A 22585-nucleotide genomic window follows, 5' to 3' on the forward strand; every position below is an offset into this window, starting at 1 on the left:
TAGTGGCCAGCAAATACTGACTCGTTCCACGTGAAATCAAGTTTGCTACACACTGAGGCTCGGCCCCGCCAGTGCTGGTCACAAGATGTTAGAGGTGGTTACAGTTTTGTTATTTACGATGCCAGGTTTCTTTCGAGGGTTGTGCTTTCGGTTTTGTTTTGAACTGTTTGGCTGAGGAGGGAACTGAAGGATATAGCAGGTACACGTGGATAGCTCGCTTCTTGTATTGGGACAATCCCTACGTAAGGAACGTGACAATCCTACATGGCTAATACTGAAAGTAGATTCTTTAACACACAGGTTGGGAGGAAAGACAACTGAAAAAAAAAAAAAGGATTTTCTGTAACTTAGGACTTGAAATATCCTAAAAGGCCATGTCATCCAGGTGTGCTTCCTTGCGCAAATGCTGTTTGCAGGTAGAGTTTGAGAGCAGTATTTAGATCTTGGAGGACCTGGATAATAATAATGATTATTATCCAATAATAATATTAATTCGATTATTCTATTGATATCGGTATTTGAATACATTGTGTGGAGGTGGTCGAGTTTGGAAGCTGGTCCTAGTGGGGGAAGTAGGTGACTGAGGGAACGTCTTGGAGAGATCATTTGGTCCTTTCTATTATTTTATGCTCTCTGCCTCCCGACTACCATGAGGAGAAGAGCTCCAATCTTCTACTCGTTTCTGTCATGAACTGCTTCACCACAGGCTGAGAAACACTACAGCCATCCAACCATGGACTTTAGCCTAAACTGTGAGCCAAAGTCAATTTTTACTTTTTCCCTCCACTGTTTCTCACAGTAACAAAACAATAAAAGCTATAGCACGCTCTTACAGAGTACATACCGCAGGCTGAACAGAACATATAAAATCATCTCCGTGTTGGCGCAGAACACAGCTTTCTAGGTGAACAGCACTCAGCATATGCCTGACGTTTGATGGTATGCCAAGAAGTCATTTCTAGGATGCAGACTCTCTCTGCCTTTGGATGTGCTGTGTGAACGATGGTGGAGACTTTACCATCTTCTAGTACATTCTCATGCATGCTATATCACACTCCCACGGAATTACTAAAACAATAATAGTTCGTATTGTGCTGAAGCTGGGGAATTCTTGATGAAATCTGGATCCTCCCAAACTTTCACAGAACTATGAAGTAGACGGGAAGTCAAGAAACATGAATACAAATCTTGGTTCAGACTTCCACTGGCTCCATGACCTTAGACTTCTTATCTTTGTAATAAGGAAATTATAGTGGAGGTGATTCTAATTCAGCGTCTAAGTGCCATTATGAGGTCACAGTTGGCTGTCACAGCATGTATTCAATCCAGCTATGTTTTTTCTTTCTTCAGAATATCAGATTTAACAGCCCTGGGAATTTGGTCTTATCACCATAATTTTCCTGAAGAGAAAATACCCAGATTGCAAATGCAGTCTAGATTTGCACAATGAGGTAAAGTTTGGGTTTAACGATATGTTCTAGGGCACCCCCCCCACAAACACAATTAACTACCACGAATATGTGAGCATTACACCAGTTTGCCCACACTAACTTCAGTTCTAAGATGGATGCAGCTTGACCTACTAACCCAGAATTATGATGGCTGGCTTGCAATTCCACAGAGATTGACCGCATATAAAAGGGTGGTTATTAGCAGACTTTGAGTTTCCTGTTTTACGTCTTAGAATGGAGTCTTACACCATCACTGCTATGAATGGAACGCGCTGCCCTGCTATGAACACAGTCTAAGATTCGCGAAGAGCTTCCTTAAGGATCCGAACCAGACACTGGTGCAGAGTGGTCCTTCTAAGAGCCCAGTTGCCACCCTTCCTCCCTGCGCTTTTTCCCCTGCGCATGCTCAAACCACGACTCGCTCATTTTTGTACCGCTCAGCACACCGTAAGCATTCTGTCTCACGGTCCTGTTCTCATTGTCGTCAGCGCTTGTTTTAAGGGTGAACTCATGTTCTACTCATCACGTCCCAGGAATATTTTTCACATTTCTGCATTAAATTCAACATTTGCTATATTTTTTATGCACAGAGTTCTCCAATTTTGAAGACTACTCATTCTTGCTCTTCTTGTCACTTGACATTAGGGTTTTTTTTTTTTTTGTTTGTTTGTTTGGTTTTGTTTGGTTTGTTTTTTCATTACTAAGAAAATCAAGGTAGGTTTTCTTAATCTGAGTCATCTCTTCAGCCCTCAAGTGAACCACAATTTGTTGTGGCGAAGGTGTCCCTGTTGTGGGGGGCTGTATGATTTGTTTCACTAATGTATTGTATTAGCCAATGATAATTCATTATTGAAAATGTCCTATTTTTATACCTCTCTAGTAAACTTGCTGAACTCTCTAATAAATTTTTATAGTCTATTATCTCACATGGCTTTCATTTATAAATTATGAAATTTTAATAAATTCTTCTCTACATTTTTATAATTGCTACCAGTGGGGATCACTAGCAAAGAACAGTCTCCATATTAAGAATGCAGAATCTAAAGTGAGACCCGAGTTCAAATCCCATTTCTACCACTTTCTCACAGAGAGCACTCATGGTGCTTCAGTGTATGAATATGAAATTAGCCCTCACGAGTTGGAAGAGTTGATTACATTAAGATCTTTGGAACTGTGAAGGAGAACGAAATGTGTAGAAATATTACCGAATGAAGCTAAGAGTGAAAGATTCGCAATCCAGTCTTGGAGGTTTATGGAAATATTCCCCTAGGAAGCTTAAAGACCACTGGCTCAGGTTTGTGTCAGGAGGAAAAACCGGCCATATGCCAGGGGGAAGAGCTGTTAGATGAAATGGCACATGCCCCTCGAGTCCTGATTGCTGGACAGGAAAGGAAACAGTGTGTATAAAGTCATTCACTCCACACACGGGCTACTCAACTCTAGACATACAACTATTTACTCTTTTGTTAGATGATATGTCGCTGGAGAGTCTCGTGGTCAGTCTGTCTCTCACATACGCTGGCAGAGAACCATGCCCAAAGAAAGTGGTCAGCACACAGGGACTATGTACAGCAGAACTTCTGCCCTGTGGAAAGTCTTCCAGAATTGGAATCCTGGCTTAGAAGACCTATTTGGTAAATAACAGCGGCTGCAGATAAGAAAGACCAAGGTTAATAAGGTAAATGCGTCCATGCCAAGTCAAACAAGGTATTTTCAGCAAAGCCAAGTCTCAAGTTTCTTCTCGTGCAACCACTGGGACATTGCTCTGTAAGAGTAGCGTCTAAAACCATGAGACACAGATTTGTAAATCTGATCGTTGGATAGAAATAGAAGTGGCATAACAATACTAAGACCTTATGTTTGATCTTTTTATTCTTGGGAGAAGAGGCACTAGATAATTCTTATACTAAAAATATATCTAGATTTTTAAACTTCTCTCATCCTCTTATGTCAAATTGCTACTAAAATACTTGGCAACTAGAATTAAGAAAACAAAAGGACTCTTGTTTGAATGAATTTAGAGATTAGAGTGTGTCATATTTCACTTTCCTTTCATTTATGAAAGTGTTTTCTTTGAAATTGCAAAATTATCCACTCTGAAATAAAATAAGAAAACACGCATGAAATATTAAACAGCCCTCAGTTGGTTCTGCTGTTTCTTTGCTTTTAAAACATTCACATTTCCAATAATGAATTCAAATATTCTATATGTATCCTCTGTCAAATTAGGCGCCTAGAAAATTTCAGTTCACTTCTTGACCCTGGAAATAAGGAGTACCCTGGGAAGAATTTTCAATATCCATGTGATCTGATTAGGTATCTAGTCAAATCTAGCTGAGCACATTTTCTCAGATACTCAGCAATGAGGAGTGACTTAAAGGCAACAAAAATGGCATTTGAAAAGCCCTACTAGCTTGTAGGCAAGGTGGCAGGTGTATAAGGAATCACTGTTTCCCCAACCTCAACCCTTCCAACCCTATCGTCACGGTCCTGATCATCCTGTGTACCTGAGAAGAGGAGCTACATAAATATGTTTCCATTCAATTAAGAATCATCTGAAGTTTTTTTTTCATGCATTCAGTTCTGAAGCAAAAAATCAGCAAATAAATAATATGCATTAATAAATCAATCTCCTTGACTTAATCATTCTTTCATTTCCAAGTTTGTGTGTGTGTGATGTTTGTATCTGTGTACTTGTTTTATTGGTTGGTTGGTTGGTTGATGGGTTGGTTGGTTGGTTGGTTGGTTGGTTGGTTGCTTGCTTGCTTGCTTGCTTGCTTGGTTGCTTGGTTGTCTAGCTTTTGAAGACAAGATATTATCAATGTAGTCCAGGCTGGTCTTGAACTCAGCATCCTTCTTTTTCCACCTACCAAGTGCTAAAATTGCTTGGTAAGATCACAAAGATAGAATGTAAACAAATTTCTAGGAGCAAGACAGGAAATTGGGTTAAAGTTTGATTTGGCATGGAAAACTTCATATAGAAAATGATTCTTTCAAGCTACACATGTAAGAATTGCTATAGGTAGATAGAAGGAGCTTCAGACGACATCAGGCAGAGCAAGCTTGGAGGCAAGCAAGAGTATGTGAAACATCACCTTCATTCTTGAAGACCTTGGAACTGACCACGGCTATCCTGAAGACCATCTCTGAGCACTGCTTCTCCCCGTGTAACCAGCTCTGTGACAGCCATTGTGTATGTGACCTGTGTCTTCTGTATATATCTCTGCCTCCTGGAGAACTGTCTCACAACTGGCCACAGCTGATCATTTTCTCCTTGCTAATTTACAGGCTACACTCTAGGATATCCACTCTCCATGTTAGGAACTCCCAGTGACTAACACTTTCAATCGCATGCCCCACTTTTACCACTGTCTGGAGATTTCCAAATCAGTTTCTCCTTTTCTGGTTTTAGGTGGAGTCCCTAGCACCTTTTATTTTCCTAGCTCTTAGGATGAAGCTCTTAAGACCCCAACTCTTCTCTCATGCGCCCCATTGACTCAAAACTTGCCAAATGCTTAAAATACAGCCTACACATTCTAGGCTCTCAACAATACTGGTGACTGAAAAAAAAACAATTAATAGATAATGTCAGCAATTAGATTCTCTTTGAAAATAACTCTTCTTTCTTTCCCCCAGTAGTATTTTGTTTGTTTGCTTGGCTGTTTGAATGTGTGGTTGGTTGCTTGGGTTTTGGAACAAAGATCTATTACTATATTCCAGGCTGGCCTTGAACTCAACATCTTCTTGTCTCTGCCTACTGAGGACTGGACTTGCCAGGTATAGGCAACCTTGCCTAGTCTTCCTATTTTTAACAGTTTTGTTGTCCTTGGTATCAATATATTCATCCATCCATCATTCATTCATTCATGCATTCATTCATGCATTCAAGTTTCTACTAGAAACTACCATAATCTAGAACCAACAAATGGCAAGGCTATGTCAAAGAAGAAAATCACAAAAATACATGCTGCATTGCATTTTATTTTGCAGCACAAGAGAACTGTTCACAACTCATTAAATAATCCTTACATCCAAGTCCAGAGTTCCTTTTTATGAAAATAAATAAAGCTCTGAAAACTGAGTATTACACTCCACACCAGTCAATCAAAAATGAACAAATATGTATCTACTTATTTATAAATTGCTTTTGAATTGATATCTGAATAAGTTCACCTTTGAATTGGTATCTGAGTAAGTTTTCTTGTTGCCACTTGCACCACAAGGCACCCTCTAATTTTGACCACCTGGAAACTAGCCTTGTGTTTGCAATCCCCACTAGCCCTCTAAGCCTGAGAAGTATTACCCACGGGACCGTGTCAGACTGCAACAGCCGTGCAGAGAGGAGAAGCAGGCACTGCTGCTGGGCGTGCAGTTTGAAGACCATCAATCACAGAAGACGTCTATGTAAATGAGGTACTTGAGTCAAACCCCAAAAGACCTTAAGTAGAGTTGTCATATCTCAGATAAGAGAATTCATGGGAAAAAAGTAGCCCCAAGTTCAAAGGTTCTTATTCAAGAACGTGGCATTAGCGTTGATAAGTAGAAAAGGTGACTGTGATAGTAAATCACTGAGTCCAGAAGAACAGATGCGACAAAGACACCAGTCGTTGTAATTGAACTTGGATTTTATTGGAGTTAGAGGAGGGTTGGGAAAACAACAGCAGTATGGCCCAAGTAGCTTCTTTACAATACCACCCTTGTGGAATTTAATTTTCAGAAATAGCTAGCATAAAGCAATGGCTTCCAGCCTCTGGCTATGCATGTCGGGCTACTTGTCAAAATTGATATTCTGTCTTCTAATCTTGAGAAGAGTGTGGCCTTATAAGTACTTTTCCCCAGCAGAATGATACAAGTGTGACAGTTAGAATTGAATTCCCAGTCCTTACGTGTTGACAGTTTCTACTTCCTGTCTTACAGAAGTTGAGTGTTGTGTAAGTGGGTATGGGCTCCCACCCCTTACCAAGAAGATGTCTGCAATTGACATCCACTTACAAAGGAAAAAATTAATCTTCTCCAATGGTATGTTTACCACATTTAACAGGAGGTCACATACCCAGCAATAGATGACCAACACAAAATGAACTGGGGGGGGGGTATTTTTGTAGACTTTTTTTCATATTACTTTATTTGGGCATTTTTGATCTTAGTGGTCTTTTACTTGTATAGTATGGCTTCCAACATTGTGTTTTTACGGACCTTACATGTGTGCATGTGTTTCTTGTGTTTGGTGGGCTTTTTTTTTCTATCTGTTTTCTTTGTAAGGAAAGAAAGAAAGGAATGGAGTTATATGGGGAGGGAGGTGGAATGGATCTGGGACAAGCCAAGGGAGGGGAAACCAGGAAAAAATATATTGTATAAAAAAATATTTTTTCAACTAAAAACAAGAACAAAAGCAAGTCTGACAATCCTGAACTCCTCCTGCTGTCAGGACATTCCACTAAGCCAGGGGGAAAAGCCTTATGGGGAACAACTAAGCCAACCAAGCAACAGATACTATGCTCACACAGATGGCCCTATGTCCACCAGGGCCTTGAATCAGAATGGACAGACATTCATGCTGGGCATGCTAGTACTGAAGGAGAGAACATCATCACTATAGTCCCTTGTACAGATCTTTAACCCCCAAAAAACTTTTTTTTTAATTTTATGATAATAAGTTTAAGGTATCAATTTACATGGGGGTTGATGATATTGAAATTGATAGATCAGGCAGTAGACAGTTGAGAAAAGGCAAAGACACTCTCAGTAAAGACTAGTAAGGTGGTGATGTCATATTCCTGGAGTCTAAAGAAAGGACAAAATCATGCTACATTATATTGCAGAATGTTATTGGTAGCACTGTGGCCTGGAATACTGTTGAAGAAGAAAATGGACTTCTGAAAATGACAACTGGCTGAATTTCGAGGCTAACACTAAATATGGGACCAGAAAAATAGGCGAGTTTCACCTTGGCTGTGGGGCCATGGTTGCAATCACAGCATTGGAGAGGCAGAGCAGGTGTATCACAGACTAAGACCAGTCTATCTACACAGCAAGCTCCAAGGCAGCATGGACTACATGACACTCTATCTCAAAAACAAAGTACTTGCCTAGTTAGAAACAAAACTGATTTTCCTCCTTGTTTGTCTAGACATCAACAAATTATCAAAGAAACACATGGTCTTGGGGGCAAAGTTCATATCTGAGGTCCATTAGAACCAGATATTCTCAGGTTAAGACAAATCGCTTGTGTATGTGAACCTCTCATTAACACCTGAGAAAGTTTTAAGGTCACATCTTATAGCTCTTGCCAGTCACTCTAAAAGACTCCAAAACACCCATGGAGAATGTAGGAGGAACCCATGGGCTCCTTCTATAATATTCTGATTCATATAAAAGTAAAGAGCAGCCAGACTCTGGCATTGTGTTAGTATTTCTTCTTAGTGGAATGGACCTCAATAAAACTCAAAGAAAACCCTAAAGTTTTAAAGATTTTTAAACTTAAAAACAAAAATAGAACACCATCAACTACATATAAGAATATACAGGTAGTCTAACTCTAAAAGGAGGAAGTAGAAACCTTAATTGAGAATAAGAGCTATTATTTCTTAGGGAAAGAAGAGAAAAGGCCCAAGGAGCCAAATATCCAAAGAGTGGTGATAAAAGGCCAAGAGGACTATTCTCTGGTATGTACCACTCTAGTTGGGGCCTTGAACCTGTGAGAACAAGGCCTTAATATGAGGCGGCCTAAAGTCTCATGCAATGGCCAACTTTATTCAGGGCATCAGACTATTTATATTCTGAGAGTTAAAAAAAAGTCACCTGAGTAAAATATTCAAAGACAAGGACAAGCTACATGTGGCAAACACATGTTTTCCATAAAGTTATATGAATAACAACAGCTGAAGCAAATTCACCCCTATCTACTCAGCCTTGGAGCAGCACATAGGTAGATTCCAAGAATAATTCTATGTTCTCAAGGAACTGAGATTACAAGTCTAACTTTCTTGGGGTTTTCACACAAGCACTCAGAATTCCCTTCACAGGACTCCATTCTTGGACTGTGTTCTGACTCTCTGGGAACAAATTTAAGCTTTTATTAGGCACACTTTCTGCTTTGAGGGCCTAGAGAAGTAAGGAACTAGGCCTGGCTGGGTTGAGAATTTCTATGGACTAGTGGTTATCCCAGCCTTTCTTTTTCTTATTTTTTAATGGTACTATCTCTTGTAATCTGTCCTGTTTATATCACGTCGCTGTATGTTGGGGGCAGAAGAAAGGTCAGAGATCTCAGCACCCAGGAGACAAACAGCATGAGAAAAATACGTAATCATAATTTAAAGATCTAATTTAGAATCTTCAAGGCTGAACTACAAACAATGATATAATAAGCCATAGACAGGAGGTGGCAAAGAGTGTCAAAGTCCATCATTACTATCATTTAGATATTGAATGCCATCCAAAGGCATGGCTAAGTAATCTGGTGGCAAAGTCAATGTGAGCATAAGCAAAACAGAAATTAAAAATAACTCGTACTGATTTACTCATTGGTTACTTACAGAACTTAAATGGGATTGTCACCAAACATCACAGGAAAGTATTCTGGGACAGGTAGATTATGGAGTAAAGTTGAGAATCCAATGTGTTAAACGTCTAATCAGGGATGATGTACAGACTTTGAATATGAGTCTGGAGTTCATGATGTAGGTCATGACTAGAGGCATAAATTTATGAATCACCAGCCCATGAAAGCATTAAAATCAGTGCGTCAGGATGAGATCACCAGGACAGGAAGCACAAGTAGAGATCAGGTTTAAGGGCCCAACTCTCAGACTTTGCTGTATTTTCACGTTGAGAAATAAACAACTAGTTAAAGAGTGAAATAGTGGCTAGTACCGTAAAGATAGGGACTGGGTAGGGAAGAGAACTAAGAACTAGCCTGTGGAGTCAACTACACCTAATTTATTTGACTCTTTAACAAGACAAGTACACTTTCAGAGAAGTGGGCATGTGCTGTGCAGCAGTCTCCTCCCAGATCCCAAGCCTTCTATCTTCCTTAAGGCAAGCTCCTTAAGAAAAAAAGTAAACAACTCAAAATCGCTCCAGGAAGTCCCAGGGACTCACCAGACTCAATAGGCACCTCCCTCCCAGAATAAACAATCAGGACTGCTGAGAGATAATCTTAGAAAAGTCAAGCTACAGAACGTACTAGACTAACTGCCTGGAAGAAGCAGGCTCAGATAAACTTAGTCACCTGGAAAGGGTACTCTCCACCTCTTTGAGCTGCCAGCGGGCTGGCAGATTTTGTGAGCTGTCCATCCATGCTTAAGTGAGCTTTGGTGATGCAGCTGTCTTTGAGTAGTTCTTGCGTCTATAAAAAACCCTCACCCATACTTCTGTAAGTAACCCCAATTTTTAAAAAGTGGGACTTTGGGGTATACTTACTTTGGTCAGTTATGGGCTTCTAATGTGTGTGTGTGTGTGTGTGTGTGTGTGTGTGTGTTGTGTCTCCACATGGAAAAGTCTTCTCACACAACAGCATAAAATTTAATTGATTTGTTCTAAAGAGTCTAAGAATGGGAAATTTTTCTATATGTTGGGATAAAAATCAGATATAGTGGAAAGAAACATAACAAAAGACTTTAGGATAATTTTTTCTTAATAGAAGAAATCAGGACATAGGTGATAGGGAAGGCCCACTAGGAAGAAAGAAGGCAGGGAAAGAGGGAGCGAAGCGGTTACTAGAGTTGTGCCCTTGAATGACAATAGACAAGAGAGTGCACACTTGAATTAACTACTTGAATTTCCAGAAGATTTCCTTAGGTCTAATTTGTCTTTTCCATCATTAATTCTACCTCCAAATTATACCGATCTTATCACCTTAGTTGACCATTTTCCCCATATGGCTTCTGTCTCTGATTTTTTTCTATAGCCTTATTCAGCTGTCAAACTCTTGGATGATGTGGTTGACTCTTATTGAAGTTAATACAAATCAACCCTATGGCCAGATCCTGGCTAGGCATAAAGACTCCACTGTCCCGTCCCAAGTGTGTGTGTGTGTGTGTGTGTGCATGTGTGTGTACAAGCCTGAATGTGCACATGTGCATGGAAATCAGAGATGAGCATGAGATATCTTCGTCCGTCACTTTCCCCCTTGCTTTTGAAACAGCGTCTCTCACTGAAGCCAGCATGTGGAATAACAAGTACACGGAAGAGAAGAGGCAGCATGGCAGGAGTTGGGTCTAGAAGGTACGATGAGGAACCATAGCTTACCCAAGCCTCCAGACACTCAGTTCCAAATCACCAGAGGATCCTCCATAGCAATCAAGCTAGGATCCCCAGTGCTCCCACTCTCCCTGGTTGTCCAGAAGCTTGAGGGGGGGTGAAGATAAGGCTGAACTTGACAAGAGCTCTCCTGCCTACCCTGGGACTGGTGCCTAGGGGAGGGAGGCACAAGGTACCAAAGGAACTAAAAAGCCAAACCCACAAGGCCACACCCACTGCACCCAGAAGAGCTTTTGATAGAAGAGCCTGAGTTCTCCCTTCCCTCTTCCCTTTTCACGATTACCCGTCCCCTCTTTTGCAAAGAAAGGCACACTCCTCCCACTCAGAGGCTCCTCCAAGGTACCACAGACAGGAGAAATGTTCATATAGGAGATGCCTTCAGTCAAAGCCTTGACATTAGTATCTTGTCCACTGCTTTGATACATATTTCCAATACGGTTTTAGTTTATAACCAGTTCCTACTTATTAAAAGTACAAGAGTTATTTGAGTTATGCACTAAAAATATTAAAAATAACCCAAAACAGTAGTCTTGAATAATAAAGTGTATTAATGATAATAATTAATTTTAATTTTCTTGTGGAGAATTAAGAATAAAAGTTGGAAACAGTAGGGTTAGAGAAAGGATAGTCCAATTGTTGAGTGTTTGCTTTATAGGCCTGATAACCCGAGTCTGATCACCAGAACATGCATTTTAAAAGAGTGAGGCACGTTCCCTGAGATTGCAATCTGACCAATGGTGGGGAGGCAGAAGCAGCAGATTTCTATAACTTACTAGCCAACCAGCCCATCCCGACGAATGAGTTCCAAGCCTATGAGAAATTCTGTCTCAAGAGAAAATCGGTGATGGATACCTGAGGAATGACCCCCCCCAAAAAAAAAACACACCACACACACACACAATAACACACGCACACACACACACTCTTATACCCAACATAAACAGAAAACAAAATCGGGAAAACATACGTTTAACTATGAAGGTTTTCCACAAAGGGAAAAATTCCTTGATCTTGGTCATGAGGTCCCAACGGCGGCTTCATTTTGTACATTTCAGGCGGAAAGCACAGGAGTAAAGTGTCTACCAAGAACTATGACTCAATGTTATTGGACACCAGGGACTTCTCAGGGCCTCTTTCTGTGTCACAACAATGAATACAGCTCCCTTCCCCCACCAACCCCATACTCATCCCTTCCCCCAGCCCCACCCTTGATCATTTTCAGTTTCTATTTCATCATTTGATGCAATAATTTCTATTATTCTCCTAACGTGTTCTGCAACCCCTGAAGCCCTGAAGACGCGGAAGATACGAGCATTTGGAGAGAGCACACATATCTACACTCAGATCCATAGATGGCCATCACACTGTGGCTATGGACCTCCACCATGTAGCAGGCTAGAACATTTCAAACCCATGAATCTCAACACTCTGGCTCCACTCTGGAGAATGTGTCCAGACACAACCGAAGTGGCCCAATGAACTCCACCTTCCAAATTCTGACCCCAGCACTGACCTGACTTCTAATCAGCTTTTATTATCATTCTGTGTGTCTGCATAATGGAGACCAGAGGCACTGGCGCCCTGGTACATCACGGAGTGGGCTCTCTTTCCGCCTTTACGCAGTTTCATGGTTTGAACTCAGGTCACCAGGCTTGCGTAGCCAGCTCCTTTACTCGACAAGTCACCTTGCTGGCCCAAAATAACACTTTAGAAAGAGATAACATTGTTTAATACAAAGCAAAACAATCACTCAAATGATGGCCAATGCCTGCTTCCTGGCATAGACATGTGTTTTTATATCTCACTGCACTGAACACAAAGAGCCTGACACCCACAAAAACAGCAGTGATAGAGTCAGTCCTGACTTCATCAGGGTCTCCCTAGCTGATCCGACTCCACAGGGATAGGGTCTCCCTTGCTGGATCCTAAGTAAACTAATGTCTCCCTAGATGTCCCTACCTGGATCATAATTAGACCAATGTCTTGCTAGCTGGATCTTAAGTAGACAAATCTCTCCCTTGCTGATCCTACTCCACAGGGATAGGGTCTCCCTTGCTGGATCCTAAGTAGACCAATGTCTCTCTAACTGATCCTACTCCACACAGATGGTGTCTCCCTAGCTGGATACTAAGTAGACCAACATCTTATTAGCTGGATCCTAAGCAGACCAATGTCTCCCTAGCTGGATCCTAAGTAGACCAATGTCTCTCTAACTGATCCTACTCCACAGGGATGGTGTCTCCCTAGCTGGATCCTAAGTAGATCAATGCCTGGCTAGCTGGATCCTAGGTAGATCAGCATCTCCCTAGCTGGATCCTAAGTAGACCAATGCCTGGCTAGCTGGATCCTACTCCACATGGAAGGACATGGAAGCACCACCTTTTGCTCTTTTCCTTTTTGTACAGTAGGAACAAATATTAAACGCATTAGAATTCAATGGGCCTGTGCCTACGGCATGCCAACATGGTGCCCGAGACACCAGAGCCTTCCTGATAGTAACTTTCGGGCTCACATTCGCTTCCTTCTGAACACATTGTTAACAATTCTTACTTCAGTATCTCAATCACGATTTCTAGACCATCCTTGCTTTTCCATCCAATATAACCCAAATACAATTTAAAATAGTCCTTCTATCTGCTGATAACTGCTAACACACATGCACATATTCAAACCTGTAAGATATATAAATACATGCATATGTAATTTTGATATTAGTTGAATGAAACACAATATAAAATACTTATTAGTTAATTGCCTTCCACTTTCTCCCAAAACCCACTCATTTTCCCTCAACACTTCTACAGAACGTTCCCTCACACTAACACTGAGTAGCAGCCATCCCCTGTTGTTGCCAGAGCTGCACAGAGGCTCAGAAGACCTAATGTTGAGGCTAAGAGAAGAGGGAACCGGACGCTTTGCTAACCCCACCACATTAGACTTTCTAAAGAAGCCATCCCAAAGAGCAGCCACTCATGCTCAGTCACGATGCAGCAGGAGACTCTTCTGCTCCCGTCTCTCCTTGAGTCCTACCTTCCTACCTGAATGGATAAAACGACAAGCAGAGGGATTGAGATATAGAAATCAATCCAGGTTTGCCCATTATGAGCCATTATTTAAAATCTGAATCACACTAAGCAGATAGTTTCATTCAGGGACCATAAATTTTTTCCAAGGGATCAAACACATATAGAAATTATTTGATTATGATCTTTCAATATGTAATTAAGAGTATCAGCTGCAGAAGTAACTTGAAACCAAAACTAACATCATAACATTGGTCCAAATAAAGTGGTAATTGTCACTATCAAACTGTGGGAAATAGTTCAATGGGGATAATTCATTTTTTTTATCAGCATTGCAATCTTAGGTCTGTCTGGGTCAGAAGAGGTCAACCCTCCCAAGCCCTGTTTCCTTGCATAAATTATTGGAGTTAGTTTACAGAGTGATTACTAAATGCACACTTATTTATATATACTGGGTGCTCCATGTGACACTTTCTAAGCAAGTGTATACTTAGAACAATATTTAGAGCTTAGAGTTTAACTCGTTGGCGGTAACGCATGTTACTACCCAATTCAGGCTATGGTGAAGACTATATTTCCTGTATGGTCAGTAGCCACCGTTCAGAAGAATGGTTGACAAAATGCAAGAGCAGAGAAATCTAGGAGACATCAGACAGAGGTCTAAAGTCTAAAACGTTTTAAAAGGCTAGGATCGGATGCCCTTCAATAGAGCTGATTAGCATCACAAACATTTCCCTCCGGAAAATCTACATCTGCAGAGTTCCTTTTCAGCCTTCCTGACGTTGCTGAGAGGCAGCACACCTTAGCTGAAGTGCTTGCCAAGGTCAAAATTCTTCAGTCTCCAAATTCTGTTTCAGTAACCTTAAGCCATCTTTTTAATCTTCAAAATTAGTTTATAAAAATACGTGTCACTGACAAATTTTATATCATGCAATGCAGATATTGACATTTCCTATCATTGAAACAAGACTTAAAAAAAACCCGTAGCATTTTTCCTCTAACCCACCAGTACTAGCTGCCCATCACACTGTAAAGCTGTCCCCAGCAATAACATCCAAACTATGAAAAAGCTGTCAGAAACCTGAGCTAGGGAAAACCTACCCCCTATCAGTTCCAAAACAGATCACAAGGCAAGAGGTCCCATGGGAGTCCAACTGCAAACTCCCAGAAGAAAAAAGAGAGAAGCACAAAATCAGGACCTGCTCACACACTTAGAACATGCCTGAAGCACTTTCTGATGCTCCGACATTAAGTAAAATTCCTGATTTTTATTTTTTTTTCACACTAAAAGCCTAAAATGACTATTGCTTTGACTCTCGTCCTTTATTTTCTATTGGCATTCCTTCTGCAATAGCTTCCCCTCTTTATGAAGCCCACTCAGCTTTCTTCAGGGAATCCTCTAAATTATTCAATGCTAATAAGGATCTAACTTGCAGCCTCACACAGAAAGATGGCTAATCTTATTTATCTGACTATTTACCAAATCAAAACAGAGAACCCAGCAAGTACAATCAGACCTCCCCTGCTACAGACGAAGGTGAGGGTGGGTGAAAGGCAGAGACCTGCCGCCCAAGAGAAAATCAGAAATCAGTAAGTCACCAGTGGAAGCAGCTGGAGGCAGACACTTGCTTCACTCCCACTCTGACGACTCTGCGAAGAGTCTGGAACCTGCCTTGTTTACAGTGTTTACATGTTTCCTTGTCCTGGGAAGTCAGTACAACCTTAAAACAACACAGGGATTATAGAAATTCTTTTGACCTTCTCATTCCTGCAGAGTTGCAGCCTCAAAATCACTTGAAAAAGTTAGCCGGGTTTTCATCTAACGCCCCCGTGAGTACGGATTCGATTTCAGGACAATTTTCCAGCATTGCTTCCCTTCGGTATGGCATTACAAACAGACAACTATGGTGATAAGCTTTAGGTGATTCGAGCTAAATTGTGGCTAATCCAGACCCAGACCTATGGCCATCCTTGCTCATTTCTTTCCCTTAGAAGACGCATCTTCATCAAGGAAGAGGTGAGTTTTGAAAATGGAAAGAGAGAGAGAGAGAGAGTCCAGAGCACGCATCCATTCACCAGGGCCAGCAGAAGTTTGGAAGGGGAATGTGGAAAGGAGAGAAGCGCTGGTACCTTTCCTGACCTCTCTGAGCTCCTCGGGTAGATGGGGAACTCAGCCTTCCAAGCAGCAGGATCCCGTCTTCGTCCAACTCTGCAGCTGGGCGGGGGCAGACAGACGCGCGTTGCTCCCCCTGGGCCTGCCCTGGCAAGGTCCCTGCAGCGCGGAGCGAGGTACACCACAAGCTGCAGGGCGCAGCGGGCTGGTGAGACTCGCAGGAGGACCGGCAAGCTGCCCTACTCTGCAAGGGGAAAATGTAGAGGAGAACCCCGGAGAAGAATGGCTGGACAGAAGGGAAAACACTCTGCGTATAGTGCCACTGAGTACTGAAGTCTCGGTCAAGAGGGCGGGGCGCCTTGGCCCGCAGCTGGTGGGGAAGAAGGGTGCCTGAGCAGAGCCAGAGCTGGGAGGGGCCCCGGGCGTAGGCTTTCGGGAAAACTTCCATTGTTGATCCACCACCACCATCACCACCGCCTCCCATTCTGTACCTCCATCGAGTTCTGGCGGCAGGGTGCGTGGCGGCGGCAGCCAGTGTGAGCAATCAAGGTACGAGGGGCGAATCAGCTGGGGTTTCCCCGGTTTCCCAGTGCGCTTTCCAGCTGGGGAGTCCCAACCCCAGCTAAAAGAAAAGTGAAAGAAAAAGATCCCAAGCTGAGTCGGAGATCAACATCCTGGAGGAGCCTCCGGGAGGGGCACCCGCTCCCGGGCCACCGCACCAGGTGCCCACATGATTCTGCCACTGCCAGGCCCCCAGGGCACAGAACCTGAAGGGCGACTGAGAGCAGAGAGCATTCCCCGCCCCTCTGGGCAGTTGGCCACAGCCTCTGTGTGTCCTGGAACATCTTGGCCTTCTGTGAAGTCTCAAGGAGCTGGCGTGAGTTCACAGGTTGCGGGCACCCACAGCAACTGGTCGTGGAGGAAGGCGGGAAGCCTTGGAGGGCGGCTGGAAGGCTTTCCCCAGAAAAACCCTAAGAACTGTACTCAGCCCCGCACCGGGAGGATTGGGTCTGGAATGGGCGGGCCTCCAGAACAACCCTTGACCGGCTGCAGAGTCAGGAAAAGGGAAGTTTCTGAACTCTTCTTACTAGAAGCTATCTGGGGGACTTTTTGGAAAGGAGAGTAACCTTCCACTAAATGGACCCCTCTTGGATTACTCTTCCACCCTGATTTGTAGTTGAATGTAAAACATTGCACTTGTCTTTAACAAGGCATGGTTACAGCAGCATCCTTTCTCTGGAAGTTAGGAATGGTTGTATTAATGGGGAGTCAACTACCCGTCCATTGCAGGCTGTAGGAGAGCCTGGATTCTCAGCTTTGCAGGCTCCTCCGAGCGTATGAATCACTGAAAAGCCCCAGTGGCTTAGGTTTTCCAAAACTTTTAAGAAAGCCAGGAGAGATGACAAGACCCCCTGGCGATTAGTTAAAAATGCAACTATGTTTTCTTTTTTTAAATGGTAAAACTAAAATATTTGAATAATTAAATATTGCCTTGCACGGCATTCCTCATAAAATCATTTTTATGAGGAGCTCGCTTTCACAAGCTTATCTTATGTCACTTGGCGTTTACAGCTGAAACGGTAACTAACAGACGTTTTGGTAACAATCAGGCCAAACTTCATCAAAAGGGAAACCACGTATTTTTACAACCATTCAAAATTTTACTACCATTATAAATCGCATTTGAAGAAATGTGAGAATCTAACTGGAGAAATGACCCAGTGTGGTTGAGAATGCTTGGTGCTCTGGCAGAGGACTGACGCTCCATTCCCAGGACCCTCGTGAGACGGTCCACAATCACCTGTAACTCCCGCTCCAGAGGATCCAACAGCTCTGGCCTCCTGAGGTACCTGCGCTTGACCTGTGCGCACAGAGAAGGGGGGTGGGGAGGGAGGCAGGGAAGATAAATACATTTATTAAAAAATCAAAATGGGGAAATCATATTTTGAACGTAACATTATAACGAGTTTTCTCGAACAATGCCGATGAGTTTCCAGCCCTATCACTTTTTTCCCACGGTAAGCTGAAGCTCCGCTTTGCCAAATGAGCATGCGCTGAGAACGGCCCTGAAGCAGGACTTATGTCCATCCCAGGGCTGTAACCGCAGCGAGCACTCCAGCATGAGTTACCTAGAGGTTACCCAGTAGGTCGCTCCCCTAAGCCTCAGCTTGGTCCACTTGCTACAGAGCTGTGTATACTCTTGCAATGGTGATTCTTCTCACACCTCCCTTGAGCGCTTCATGGCTTCCGTGTGCTCTGCAGCTGGTAGAGGACTCAATGCCTGGACCATAGCCAGTGCCTCCTAGCCCGGCCAGATGTTGCTGCCACCGGAAGACACAATAGATCCCAAAGTGTCCTCTTCTGTTGGTGTGCTCCACGGGGGCAGCTGCTTTCAGTCAGACTTACACCAGTCCTGCGATCCAGGCCATACTGACTGTCCCCAGGACTGACCAGGCATGTCTGCCTGACAAGACACTTTTCACGGCCGCATCCGTCACCATGTGTTCTGAACTAATGGAGAATTTCCATAACACTTCATGAAACCAGCGAGCACTTCATCTCAAAAGTGATCTCAGTCTATAAAAACAGTAAAACCTCATGAAAACTACTAACTCCATACACATATGGAGATGTCTACGGATGTGGGTACTCCGTGGATGTCATATGGAGATGTTTATGGATATGGGTACTCCATGGATGTATGCAGTGGGTTCTGGATAAGGTGCTGGATGACATAGGAGGTGTTTATGCAGATCCATGGTAAAAATAACACCAGTGACAATAAAGTCAAATGGAGCATTGGAGTCACAGGGCACACTGTGTCCTTCTAGTGCCTCTCAAATACGTAGGGCAAATTTGCTTTCTTAATTACAGATAAGAAGGAAGTTTTTAATTACTCACAAGTGCCTGTAGTCCAATGGCATTCGCTTCGCGGCATAATTTGCTTTTGTTGCGTTCTACTCCAACAGAAAGGCTTAATATATGCAGCTTGTATTTTCACTTGCCACAGGCTGTTTGGCAAGATATCGAAAATTACTCACTCCAGTGAGCAAATAAATTCCACCACATAAATTAAAAGAAAAAACCAAGGCTGATGAAACAGTCTTAGCATCGCCTTAGGAGAGCTTTGGCCATTAAGACATGGAAAGGACTGAGAGCCAACAAACTGAAGCAAGCAGAGCCGGCCAGAGCAGCGATTTTCAGAGGATGAACAGAGAAGTCAGAGTTTAGAAAGCTAAATAAAATGTCTGGTTGTTCTCTGAAGATTAACTTTGCCGTCTTTAAAATAAGTTGCCAGATGAGTGTGGTGGCTCGTGTCCATCGGCCAGTGTTTAGGATTCTGAGCTACGAGTTCGGTGCTTACCTGGCCTACAGCATGAGACGCTGCCTCAAAAAAAAAAAAAAAAAAAGAAAGAAAGAAATGACTTAATAATTATTTTTTCAATAGATTTTTAAGTAAAAGAAGAAGTTAAATATTAGCCCATAGCTGATTCATTTATCTTTTATATTATTTATAGTCCCCTAGTTAGTTACAGGGTGGAATACGTTGGTCTTTGGAAAGAGGCCTGTCCTAACTCAAGTTTCCTTGATATTATGTCAAAAATGTGCAAGCCTGAAAGATGCAGTGGCCCTTCCTCTCTTCTTCCTTCCTCCCTCCCTCCTCCACCCCTCCTTCTTCCTTCCTCCCTCCCGCCTTCACTCCTCCCCTCTCTCCCTCTTTACCTCCCCCATGGTAAGGAAGATCACTTGCTTGTCAAGATGAGCTCGTTTTTCAATCATCTTGAGGGCCATGGGAAATTGAGCGATGCCAACTATTGCTTCTGGACATCTTACACAGTGTTTCTGGTCCCACTGTATTTTAAATTTTTTTTAGTTTCATTTCACATACCAATGAGGTACCTATACTATCAAATTCTATGCACACGTACAAATAAGCACGGGCATTAGCACATGTGTGCTCATAAGCAACATTCGGGGGTATAGTAGAGATTATCATCTTGTTTGACCAATGTTACATTGGGGTAGAGGGTGATTCTGTATTTGTTTCTCTCTTACTGTTTTGTTCATTTTTCTTTTGTTTTGATTTTCTTTTCCATGCACCTCATGTTGCGTGGCAGTTGACTGGTGAGGTCGTGAACTTAAGATATTTAGCCTGAGAACGGACCTCTGTGTTCTGCTTCTTCTGCACTGATAACCGCATGCGGCTGCTTCTGAAACACAGGCTGGCGAAGAAATAATCCAGGGCCTCACAGGTGCGCTCTCTCGAGGAGTTTACCCCCCCCCCCCGGATGCTCCTCAATTGCCTTGAATTTCCACCTGCTGAGCTCTTTGTGTTTCTGTAATGAAAGTGCCCCGACTATGGCAGCCCTGCTTCAAAACGTGGGTCATTTGAATAAAGTGATTGACAGCAGGCTGGCAGAGAGCTGCTGAAAAGTTAAAAGCTACACCACCACTGGCAGACAGGTTGCTGCTAGTTGTTAATCAGATGGGCAACGGTATTGAAGTGTGATATCTGGGTGTATCCATGGCAAAGTAAGAGATGACACCTGGTTCAAGGTGGGGAGGAATAGACGTAGAATGTTTTCGCAGGAATCTCAGAACACGTGCAGGAGGAACAAGCGATTTCAATAGAAACAGCACGTGGACTCATTCGGTAATAGACCTATTCTGAACACGCTTCTAAAATTGACCTTCCCAATCAGAATCCAATGCGAAACACGTAAATCGCCCCTCTTAGATTTCTCACTTGAGCATATAAAGAGGAAAATCGATATTGTTGACATTTATTTCAATACTCCGTATCACATATACTTGTTGGCAATGACAAACACGCTTGAAATTATTGTCTGACTTATTTTGTTGCTGTTACTTATTAGATGAGGGTGGAGGCGTGGGCACATGCCAGGCACACATCTGGAACTCGGTAAGAGAACAGCACATTGCAGTGCCCTGATTTGCCAAGCAACAGCGTTCTCATCAGAAAGATCACAAGACTGCTTTGGGGGTTATGTTCAGATTAAACCGAGCCCCCCTTTCCCTCCTCTCTTTCCTTATACCAAAATCAATTCAAATTCATCAAAGGCATAAATAGAAAAAATTAAAACTATGTAACTAAATGTACATTAGTCAAGATTCTCTAGATCAGTTCTTAACCTCCCTAACGCTGGGACCCTTCAATACAGTCCTTCATGTTATGGTGACCTCCAACCATAAAATTATTTTTGTCATTGCTACTGTTAAAATAGCACTGTAAAAATTTTTTGGAGCAGGAGGTATGCTGTATAAATTGGACAAGGAGGGCTCACAAAATAAAAAATGACTGTTAAAGTTGCCTAAAGAATGTTAGACAGTCCTTCAGGGTTTTTGCTTCATAATAGAGTCTGCCAGACATCCTGCAGGACCCAGAAAAAAGTGACTGACAAACTGCAAATATCGATGGAACTGTCTTTGAAATTTCCTGCTTCATAAAAACATCTGCCAAATACTATGAGCCTGTAGGCTGAAGATGGGTGCCCCAATGTTACAAAGGAACTTTGGGTGACTGTTCAGACAGTGAGATGTCTTTGTCAATTCTAGGGTTTTAAAAGTTGCTTACAATGCACTTCCTGTTTACTTAGGTAATATTATATCCTTTTGGAGTTTAAAAGATAATTATAAATATAAAAACTAAATTAGATGTAAAACTTCAGACTCACAAAATAAGATAGATGATAGAATATTTTCTTAATTAGCCAAAAGTAAATAGACTAAATATTTTAACTATTATTCTTGCTTAATAACTGTTTCCTTGTATGTAATTTTACTATGTTAAAATTAAAACTTTCCTTTTTATTTGAACAAAAAATGGAAAATGGTGTGGGAAGTCCTTCTGTATATATGTTGCTTTTATTGGCTAGTAAATAAAGCTGCTTTGGCCGACGGGCAGGACAAAATAGAGTAAGACAGGAATTCCAAGCATATAGAGGAGGGGAAAAGGCAGAGTCAGGGAAATGCCATATAGCTGCAAAAGGAGACAGATGCCACCCAAACCTTACCATTAAACCATGAGCCTCATGGTAAAAAATTAAGTAATAAAAATGGGTTAATTTAGGATGTAAGAGTTAGTTAATAAAAAGCCTAAGCAAACAGGCCGAGCCGTGTTTTAATATAGTTTCTGTGTGATTATTTTGGGTCTAGGAGGTTGAAAAACAAACGAGCAGTCTCTGCCTACACAGATCCAGTCAAGATGACAACCAAAATGAACCATCACAATGGAATTCTTTTTTTAAAATCATATGACAAACTTTTCAAGGCAGTTTTTTAGAACAAATCTCCAGAGCACAGAAAACAGAAACGAAAATATACAAATGGATTCCATTAAACTTACAACATTCTACATAGAAAGAGAGAATCAATAAAGAAAGAACTCACAGATTTAGAGGACATACTTGCAAAACAGCAATCTTATAAGGGGTCAATAACAAAAATGTCCAACTCAACATCAATAGATCAGGCATCAAAGTTGCTAGTTTTGAATAAATGTGTATCAAAACAGACATTTTTCTCAAGGCAGACACATAAATGGTCAGGAGGTACATGAAAACAATAAAGTTCTTTATCTGTAAAAGTTGGGAAAGCACAAAGTTAACCACAATGAAGTATTACCAGATGTCAATAAGATGGCTGTTACTAAAATGACAAAAAATAATGCAAGTGATGGTGTGGGCATATGGAAAACTCTGCACACTGTTGTTTTA

General features: G+C 42.0%; 1 protein-coding gene across 14 annotated transcripts in view; it reads right to left on the reverse strand.

Annotated features, from left to right (window-relative positions):
- Window positions 1-17237, reverse strand: part of Il15 (interleukin 15) — a 79988-nt gene extending 62751 nt beyond the window's left edge. For 4 of the 14 annotated variants that reach the window (XM_050161552.1, XM_050161549.1, XM_050161550.1 and 1 more), the window contains exon 1: window positions 16340-17159. Coding sequence is in view for 1 of the 14 variants with exons in the window: in XM_050161538.1 (XP_050017495.1) it covers window positions 15866-16036; window positions 16340-16345 (177 nt within the window). In the remaining 13 variants the exon portion in view is untranslated. Of the gene's footprint in view, window positions 1-15865; window positions 16305-16339 lie in introns of those variants that run through there. The other 10 variants (XM_050161547.1, XM_050161541.1, XM_050161545.1 and 7 more) reach the window with 5 other exon arrangements.
- Window positions 17238-22585: the final 5348 nt, after the last annotated feature.

The sequence above is a fragment of the Alexandromys fortis genome, unplaced genomic scaffold, assembly GCF_014885135.2.
Source record: "Alexandromys fortis isolate MF-2015 unplaced genomic scaffold, M_Fortis_MF-2015_v1.1 scaffold_127, whole genome shotgun sequence".
NCBI classification, from domain to species: Eukaryota; Metazoa; Chordata; class Mammalia; order Rodentia; family Cricetidae; genus Alexandromys; species Alexandromys fortis.